At 45.6% G+C, this 9,864-nt stretch overlaps 1 protein-coding gene across 1 annotated transcript; it reads right to left on the bottom strand.

The window, feature by feature from the left end:
- Positions 1–708: 708 nt before the first annotated feature.
- On the bottom strand, positions 709–6,877 carry LOC139411533 (CBY1-interacting BAR domain-containing protein 2-like). The gene is made up of 9 exons (XM_071158005.1): positions 6,833–6,877; positions 6,108–6,342; positions 5,274–5,342; positions 4,891–4,992; positions 4,604–4,609; positions 4,312–4,416; positions 3,903–4,016; positions 1,440–1,571; positions 709–1,262 (listed from the first exon to the last, which is right to left on the bottom strand). Exons 1-9 carry the CDS (start codon positions 6,850–6,852, stop codon positions 1,116–1,118), a joined length of 930 nt encoding a protein of 309 aa, XP_071014106.1. The 5' UTR covers positions 6,853–6,877; the 3' UTR covers positions 709–1,115.
- Between the last annotated feature and the right edge of the window lie 2,987 nt (positions 6,878–9,864).

The following is a 9,864-nucleotide window of genomic DNA, read 5'->3' as shown; positions in this document are numbered from 1 at the left end:
CTGTTGTGAAACAGAGACTCTTGAGTTACTGTACATCTGCAAATGGAAAAACCATGTCTTCTCCCCCACTTCCTGTTTGACCCTTTAGCTTACAGTGAATAACCTCAACATCACCAAACAGCTGCTCTTTCACAACTGCAGCTCTCTAAACTTAGTTTCACCGTCTCCCTGATTCCACAGGCAAACTACCCAGGCAACATTGATATCTCCAGCATTAATGTCTGTTATCCAACCAAGCCCAATGATTGGTTGCTTCCAACTGTATTCACCCCCCCAACAGTTTGTCAAGCGTATAACTCCTGTGAGAGAGTCCATCTCAGTCAGCACAGAGGTAAATGAACCTGGGCCATGCTTTATGACAAACTCAACAGCCTGAACAGAACAGAAACCCATTGGTGAAAGCCAAACAGTGTTATCCTATCTAGCATGTCAGTGGTTTAGCTGCAGTGTGCACAGCTGTAATCCTTCATTGGGCTTGCAGAGTGTGATCCCACTGCCAAGCTGTTATTGCAGTCATCTGAGGAAGCAATGTTGTTTCACAGTCAATGGAAGTCAGTAGGCTATTACCAATGAGTTCATTTCCATGGAAACAAGATGATGATGAGAGTTCTCATTCAGGTTTAATGCAAATGGGTCAATTTATTTGATAAGTTTACATTTATATCTAGGAATATAATGTATTCTTCACTTTCCCATTCTAAATAACAACCATTACTGAACATTGATTTGTTTTTCATTATAAAATGTGAACACATTATCACTCCTCAGCTATACCTCAGCTATGGCTGATTACAAATGATTGCAGTCTGTCTTAAGTGCCAAATGCCTCCATTGACAAAGCATTATTTGCAGAACAACTTACTGCAAACCCTGTACAGGAACACATCTGCACAGTCATCAACAGATCTATTGCAGTACAGTACATACCCTGAGTATTGACTTTACCTGACAACAGACACTGACTACATATTCTCATCTGTCAGCAGATCTATACGGATATCTGAATGTGTGTGTGTACATGTGTGTGAAGAGACGCAGTGTCTTTCTCTCTCTGTGTGTGTGTGTGTGTGTGTGTGTGTCTTTTTGGGTGCATTTGTGTGTGTACCTCCAATCTATCAGTTCTTCTGTCTGAGTATTTGGGTGTATTGAGAGGCGTAGGATTGCCTGCTCTGCTGAGCCTCTATCTCTGACTCATACTCCTCCTCTTCATCCTCCTCCTCCTCCTCTACACCCCTCTGGCGCTGTAGGATGCTGCTACGGGACTGTGAACAGGAGATGGGTTAAAGACTTGGGACAGTCTTGTAAAGGAAACTAAATATACCTGTCTGTACAGGACAGTAATGACTGTTAACCTTTATCAGTGTATGTTTCTCTCTTTCATTCATTATTGTGGAGGTCTATGTTTTTGTCTGTAATGCTAGCAGCAGATGCAATCGTACCTTCTTGGCTGATTCAGCAGTGTGTTTGAGGCTGGAGCCCAGGGTGGGACTAGGCTGGTGGGCCATAGAGGAGGGCAGCAGGGTCTGGTTGTCCAGAGGGCTGTCAGACACCCTGATCCTCCCAGTGAACAACTGTTGAGACCGGGGAGATGATCAGCCCTGTAGCCCCATACCTGGAACTCTCACCTCTCAGTCATGCTGTCCAGGTTCTGGAAGGTGTGTGTGTGTCTAACCTCCAGGTCCTTGTCTATGTCCATGCTGTCCAGGTCTGGAAGGTGTGTGTGTGTGTGTCTAACCTCCAGGTCTTTGTCTATGTCCATGCTGTCCAGGTCTGGAAGGTGTGTGTGTCTAACCTCCAGGTCTTTGTCTATGTCCATGCTGTCCAGGTCTGGAAGGTGTGTGTGTGTCTAACCTCCAGGTCTTTGTCTATGTCCATGCTGTCCAGGTTCTGGAAGGTGTGTGTGTGTCTAACCTCCAGGTCTTTGTCTATGTCCATGCTGTCCAGGTTCTAGAAGGTGTGTGTGTGTCTAACCTCCAGGTCTTTGTCTATGTCCATGCTGTCCAGGTTCTGGAAGGTGTGTGTGTGTCTAACCTCCAGGTCCTTGTCTATGTCCATGCTGTCCAGGTCTGGAAGGTGTGTGTGTGTCTAACCTCCAGGTCCTTGTCTATGTCCATGCTGTCCAGGTCTGGAAGGTGTGTGTGTGTGTCTAACCTCCAGGTCTTTGTCTATGTCCATGCTGTCCAGGTTCTGGAAGGTGTGTGTGTGTGTCTAACCTCCAGGTCTTTGTCTATGTCCATGCTGTCCAGGTTCTGGAAGGTGTGTGTGTGTGTCTAACCTCCAGGTCTTTGTCTATGTCCATGCTGTCCAGGTTCTGGAAGGTGTGTGTGTGTCTAACCTCCAGGTCTTTGTCTATGTCCATGCTGTCCAGGTTCTGGAAGGTGTGTGTGTGTCTAACCTCCAGATCTTTGTCTATGTCCATGCTGTCCAGGTTCTGGAAGGTGTGTGTGTGTCTAACCTCCAGGTCTTTGTCTATGTCCATGCTGTCCAGGTTCTGGAAGGTGTGTGTGTGTGTCTAACCTCCAGGTCTTTGTCTATGTCCATGCTGTCCAGGTTCTGGAAGGTGTGTGTGTGTCTAACCTCCAGGTCTTTGTCTATGTCCATGCTGTCCAGGTTCTGGAAGGTGTGTGTGTGTGTCTAACCTCCAGGTCCTTGTCTATGTCCATGCTGTCCAGGTTCTGGAAGGTGTGTGTGTGTCTAACCTCCAGGTCTTTGTCTATGTCCATGCTGTCCAGGTTCTAGAAGGTGTGTGTGTGTCTAACCTCCAGGTCTTTGTCTATGTCCATGCTGTCCAGGTTCTGGAAGGTGTGTGTGTGTCTAACCTCCAGGTCCTTGTCTATGTCCATGCTGTCCAGGTCTGGAAGGTGTGTGTGTGTCTAACCTCCAGGTCTTTGTCTATGTCCATGCTGTCCAGGTTCTGGAAGGTGTGTGTGTGTGTCTAACCTCCAGGTCTTTGTCTATGTCCATGCTGTCCAGGTCTGGAAGGTGTGTGTGTGTGTCTAACCTCCAGGTCTTTGTCTATGTCCATGCTGTCCAGGTTCTGGAAGGTGTGTGTGTGTCTAACCTCCAGGTCCTTGTCTATGTCCATGCTGTCCAGGTTCTGGAAGGTGTGTGTGTGTGTCTAACCTCCAGGTCTTTGTCTATGTCCATGCTGTCCAGGTTCTGGAAGGTGTGTGTGTGTTTAACCTCCAGGTCTTTGTCTATGTCCATGCTGTCCAGGTTCTGGAAGGTGTGTGTGTGTGTCTAACCTCCAGGTCTTTGTCTATGTCCATGCTGTCCAGGTTCTGGAAGGTGTGTGTGTGTCTAACCTCCAGGTCCTTGTCTATGTACATGCTGTCCAGGTCTGGAAGGTGTGTGTGTGTCTAACCTCCAGGTCTTTGTCTATGTCCATGCTGTCCAGGTTCTGGAAGGTGTGTGTGTGTCTAACCTCCAGGTCTTTGTCTATGTCCATGCTGTCCAGGTTCTGGAAGGTGTGTGTGTGTCTAACCTCCAGGTCCTTGTCTATGTCCATGCTGTCCAGGTCTGGAAGGTGTGTGTGTGTGTCTAACCTCCAGGTCTTTGTCTATGTCCATGCTGTCCAGGTTCTGGAAGGTGTGTGTGTGTGTCTAACCTCCAGGTCTTTGTCTATGTCCATGCTGTCCAGGTTCTGGAAGGTGTGTGTCTAACCTCCAGGTCTTTGTCTATGTCCATGCTGTCCAGGTTCTGGAAGGTGTGTGTCTAACCTCCAGGTCTTTGTCTATGTCCATGCTGTCCAGGTTCTGGAAGGTGTGTGTGTGTGTCTAACCTCCAGGTCTTTGTCTATGTCCATGCTGTCCAGGTCTGGAAGGTGTGTGTGTGTGTCTAACCTCCAGGTCTTTGTATATGTCCATGCTGTCCAGGTTCTGGAAGGTGTGTGTGTGTCTAACCTCCAGGTCTTTGTCTATGTCCATGCTGTCCAGGTTCTGGAAGGTGTGTGTGTAGACCTCAAGAGCCTTGGCATGGAACACCATCTCCACTGTGATGAAGTCTGTGAAGATCCTCTGGAAGAAGACCTAGTATTATTGTCACTGTAAGAGGATGGACATGCCTGAGTATGACTGGAACACATGCGAGTGAGTGAGTCTGTGTGTGTGTGTTGTGTTCATATGTGTGTGTGTGTGTGTGTTGTGTTTATATGTGTGTGTATTGTGTTTATATGTGTGTGTGTGTTGTGTTCATATGTGTGTGTCTGTTGTGTTCATATGTGTGTGTGTGTTGTGTTCATATGTGTGTGTGTGTTGTGTTCATATGTGTGTGTGTGTTGTGTTCATATGTGTGTTGTGGTTGAAGACCAACCTTGATGTCCTCCAGTTTCTGTCTCTGGAAGTCACTGATGGTCTCCTCCAGTTGTCTGGTGCTGCGGTGAGCATCATTGGTCGCCTTCTGAGCATTCACCTCTGCCTGAAAACCAAACAGCAAAGGAATACTACAACTGTACTAGAAGCTTGAAAGATAAATTCTTTTTTATGACAGCTACCAAAACTTCTGGAACCACATAGCAAGATCTCATCAATGGTCAGATATCTGCATCGTTGCAGTGTTGAAGGTGTTGTTGATGTGACAGGGGGTTCCAGAGAAATCATGTTACCTGTGACTGAAAACATTGGATAAGGTATTGAAGCATGACTAGAACAGAACATCTACATTTCTAAAACCTCTCAGAGACCAGGTTAGCTGATCTGAACCTGTCACTCAAAGCACCACTCATAGAGTAAATATGGCTGACAAACAATTGTTTGTCACAGGCAATACGTCGTATTTATCAATACTGTGTCTTGACATAAGGATTGTTGATGTAAATACTATAATCATTCTGGAATTCTGCTACTCTTGTAGAGTTATATGCAGATATAAATAGACTGGGAGAAAGGATACAATTCTTTGTCTATTGGAGGGATCCTTCTGCTGGAGTTTCTCCAGTTTCTGCAGCTCTTTCAGCGCTCTGTCCCGATCAGCATTGAACCTCTTCAGATCTGCCTGTATGTCAGAGATATGACCAGTCCATGAAGCTTCAAACACACTGTCTCAGAAGAGACAGCCTATACATTCACTGCCATTGTTCTGCCATGAGAGGCTGTGAAGAGTGTGTGAAGTGACAATGAGAGAGAGAGAGACAGAGAGAGAGAAAGAGACAAAGATAGTGTGTGTGTGTGTGTGTGTGTGTGTGTGTGTGCATGCGTGCATGAGGGATCTGTATTTTGTCTGGTAATTACTGTATGAAATCTACAGTGTGTTCGTTTCCATGTGTGAGGACTTACTCTCTTGTTTTCAACAATATCTCCATAGGCTTTGAGGGGAGTGACGACTTTGGTCTCCAGCCTCTCTATCTGTCAGGGGTAGACACAGTAAACAGACTTTCATCTTCAAAACAACAGTATTTCAAGGTGTGAGAAACAAATTGTTGTATTTTTGTTAGGTAAAAATGGCTCTAAACCAACACTGTCTTTGCACACTATATACAGTGTTGTAGTATTCCTAGATGTTGCAGTATTCCTTTGGCACTTAAGACTGAGTAACTCCCATAATGCCTTTATTTACTGTTACTGTTATCGTTAACCCTTACACTAACCCAGTAGATGCACCATGGCCACCCACGTCCTCTACCACTAATACCAGTGGCAGGGAAGCTACTCTAAAAATATAGTTTACTGAACCAATGTTTCTTTGAGAAAGTAGTTCACTACATCCAAACTGTTTTGTTATTATCTAAACCTGAAATGTCATAGATTACAAATTGCAATAAAAATAAAATCAATAACAGACCCCCCTGGATTAACAGAATGTGTAATTAAGCCTATACACAAAAACTCTTTCAAGTGACAATTAGGCAAGTCTGATGCTGAAAAATAAAGGAAATGATTGCCTACTTTAGCCATATTTTATTTAATTTTTGCAAAAAAACGTAGTGTAATTCCAGTAGTTAGCTACACCACTAAATGGCAAAAAAATAAATGAACTACTGAAAACCCTACCAAGAATTGAATTTAGTTCAGCTACCACAAAGCTACTGCACAATGAAGTTAAATTACTACTTTAACAAGCCTATATGTAGTTCACTACTCCCCAACAGCCCCTGACCTCTCACCCCTCACCTCAGCCTGGCGGTAGTCCTGCACCATGGCCAGGTCTTCAGCCAGGTTCTTCAGACAGGTACGGAGCTCTGGGTCCTCAGTATTCGAGAAGTCATTGAGCTGTCTGACCAGCATGTCAGCCTGGTCCCTCAGCTTGCCTGTCTTCCTGGTGTAAGAGGCCAGCAGGCTGCAGAACTGACCCAGGTACTTCTCAGCATGGCTCACTGTCAGCTCCATGCTCTTTATCTGTCTGTCTCTGGACAAAAGATGAAGAGATATGAAGGGTTAGGGGTTTCAGCTAACTATAGACCTCCAGGAAGTTTTAGGGTCGTGTTTGTGATAAACGCTAGATGAGCCAAATATCAGTACACATCCCTTTAGCACTATTATATCTGTGAGACAGGTGTGTTTCCAAAGGCGCACTCATATGAAATAAAGTATTCCCAATGCGCAATCTTCTCCATACCTAATCTAGGCCCAATTACCACTTTAGCCGTGGTTTCCACACATAATCGTGGAAAGGCAGTATATAGTGAAACATGACATGGTTAGCTATAGAATTAGTACAGCATCAAATGAAGAATCAACCGATTGGCTCGATGTTGACTATGTAGAGCCGTCTGGTCCATGCTAGCTTTTCCTGCTACAGTACTGGGGTTTATTAAAACAGTATAGCTAACCAACACAGGTGTTACCAAGTAATAGTGGTACATTAAACCATATATGCATGTAACGAGGGCAACTACCTTGAGAAGATGGTGTTCATGTTGGATTTGCTCGGGCGTCACTTCACCTCACTGTTGAGTTGCGGTATTTGCCTTATTGCCAAGCTCTCGCCTGCCCCGGGTTACGAGCTAGTTGGTTGCTATAGAGACGACAACACGAAAGAGTGGGGTTTTGGGGTGTAAGTGATGGTTATGGACACATGGTGGCAGCAGCGTATCATTAGCAACATAAGCCCCTAGAGGAGCCGAGATAGGCTTTACAAGGCAACCTTACAGAATAATAAAACGTAACCCCATCCCTCAGGTCTATTAAAGAGCGTGGTAAAACTGATGTTTTTAAAACTCACTCTCACCCTTCCTTTCTCTCTTTCTCTCTTTCTCTCTCTGTTCTCTCTCTGACTCACTCGCTCATACACTTCATCGCACACGCACACACGCGCACACACACACACACACACACACACACACACACACACACACACACACACACACACACACACACACACACACACACACACGGTCCAGCCTGTTAACGAGTGGCTGTAAGAGAAGTGTTGAAGAGAGGCCAGCTCTCAACTCTCTCTGGGAAGAATGTGTTGGCATATACAAGGGGCGCCACTCAAATGGAACTTTAATTCATTTACACAAAAACTCAAACAATTCAAAAAACAGACCTCACTGCTGGCAGCTCACAACTGTAAAGTGTAACACAGCCTCCTACCTGAGAATTAACGTTTTATTGTATGCTGCACGTAATATAGTATGTGTGTGTGTGTGTGTGTGTGTGTGTGTGTGTGTGTGTGTGTGTGTGTGTGTGTCAGCCAGTGGAGGTGGGCTGTGAATAGGGCTTTGATGTAGCCTGCCAAGTTTCCCCTGTGGACAGCAGCTGTTGTGATAAACACGCTGTCTAGTAGCAACAGATCCTCCCAAGATGGTTCCACACCCCCTCCTCTCTCTCTAGCTTTCTCTCTCTCTCCATCACTCTGTCTCTCTTTGTCCCACCCTCTCTCTCTGTCTTTCTCTCTCTCTCTCCCTCTCTCTGTCTCTCTTTGCACCCCCCTCTCTCTCTCTCTCTTTCTCTCAACCTCTCCCCTCCTCTCCCCCCAGGCTGTAGTTAGTGAAGGGAAATGAAAACAATGCCCCTGCCAGTCCAGCAGCAGAACCATACCAACCTGAGAGAGACAGTCAGACAGAGGATAGGGGTGAACGAGACACTCCCAGACAGACAGACAGACAGACAGACAGACAGACAGACAGACAGACAGACAGACAGACAGAGGATAGGGGTGAACGAGACATAGTGTGAACTAAACTCACAGAGAGACAGACAGACAGACAGACAGACAGACAGAGGATAGGGGTGAACGAGACATAGTGTGAACTAAACTCACAGATAGAGAGACAGACAGACAGAGGATAGGGGTGAACGAGACATAGTGTGAACTAAACTCACAGAGAGAGAGACAGAAAGACAGACAGACAGACAGACAAACAGACAGACAGACAGACAGACAGACAGACAGACAGACAGACAGACGCACCCCAAAGATCATTATCGGATGTCTCTATAAACACCACACAATAGCCACAGGGCTGATGGCTAATTGCGTTCCCCAGAGCAGGTCTGTAGGGCTGACAGAGGAAGGAAGTCCACATGTCACCCAGAGGCAGAATCAAAGAGCAGGGCAGACTCACTTCCTTTGCGACACTCACACTTGCTCACAAAAACACACAAACACACACAGACCCACACACATGCAAACACACATAGACTGTGGGTTGGAGTTCCAGTCATATTCATTGAAACTTCCATTCATTCAGATCTGTATTGATCCTTATATTGTCATCATTAACTCCTATGTGGGAAATGACATCATCCCACTCCATGTTCTGAAGAGTCAGTTTGTCTCATAGTGATGTCACAGCCTAGGAGTGTGATTGAGGAGGCAAGGCGACACAGACGAGGAAAACCAGCTAAATGAAACAGTTCCCCCAGGCTGTTACCTCAATCACAAGCTCTGGGTACGACAAGCCAAAACCACAGGCAGCCTTTTTGACTGAGTCAGAAAACTGTTTTTTTTTTGCTGTGGGAGTTGCTGTATGAATATGTTGAACGCTATGAGGCAGGAACACTATTACTGAATAATATGAGGCAAGGACAGACTCTGACTTAGGTTAACCTGTTGCCTAGTGAGAGGATGCCAACGTTAGTGGGCTGTTGATGAAAGTCATTGGACCAATCACTGTGTGTATGTCTGGGCATGACTCTTACTATACATAGTTCACCTCCTACACTCTTAGAAAAAAAGGTGCTATCTAGATTCTAAAAAGGTTATTTGGCTGTCCACATAGGAGAACCCTTTGAAGAACCCTTTTTGGTTCCAGGTAGAACCCTTTCCTTTCCACATGAAAACCAAACGGGTTCTACCTGGCACTAAAAAGTGTTCTACCTGGAACCAAAAAGGGTTCTCCTGTGGGGACAGCCAAAGAACCCTTTTGAGTGTAGCCTGGCCCTGGCCTAGCTGACATAGAGGTGTACAAATATCCTTTTTTATTTTCCTCTACTCTGGAAGTGCTGGCCCACAGGCGCCAATGTGTGTGTGTGTTCCACAGCCAGTGCAGTGGAAAGGTCTGGGATGTAACCCAGGACAGAGTTTCCCGTTGTGAGGTGGTTTTCTATGTTCGCCAGCAAGGGCTGACCCCTCTCTCATACCTGTGATTAATGCCAGAGCATGCACCTCAGAGGCAGTGTCAACAAACAGCCTCTGTGTGTGTGTGTATGTATTCGTGTGTGTGTGTGTGTGTGTGTGTGTGTGTGTGTGTGTGTGTGTGTGTGTGTGTGTGTGTGTGTCTGTGTGTCTGTGTGTGTGTGTGTGTGTGTGTTGTGGCTGGGTGGAGGAGGGTTGGTTCATTCATTCGACAGATGCATTAAATTCTTCCTTGTAGTGTAGAGTTATAAAGTTTACAGTGTAGAGTTAGAAGGTTTACAGTGTAGAGTTATAAAGTTTACAGTATAGAGTTAGAAGGTTTACAGTGTAGAGTTAGAAGGTTTA

The sequence above is a fragment of the Oncorhynchus clarkii genome, chromosome 6 (assembly GCF_045791955.1).
Source record: "Oncorhynchus clarkii lewisi isolate Uvic-CL-2024 chromosome 6, UVic_Ocla_1.0, whole genome shotgun sequence".
NCBI lineage: Eukaryota > Metazoa > Chordata > Actinopteri > Salmoniformes > Salmonidae > Oncorhynchus > Oncorhynchus clarkii.
This window is presented reverse-complemented; position numbering and strand designations above follow the sequence as displayed.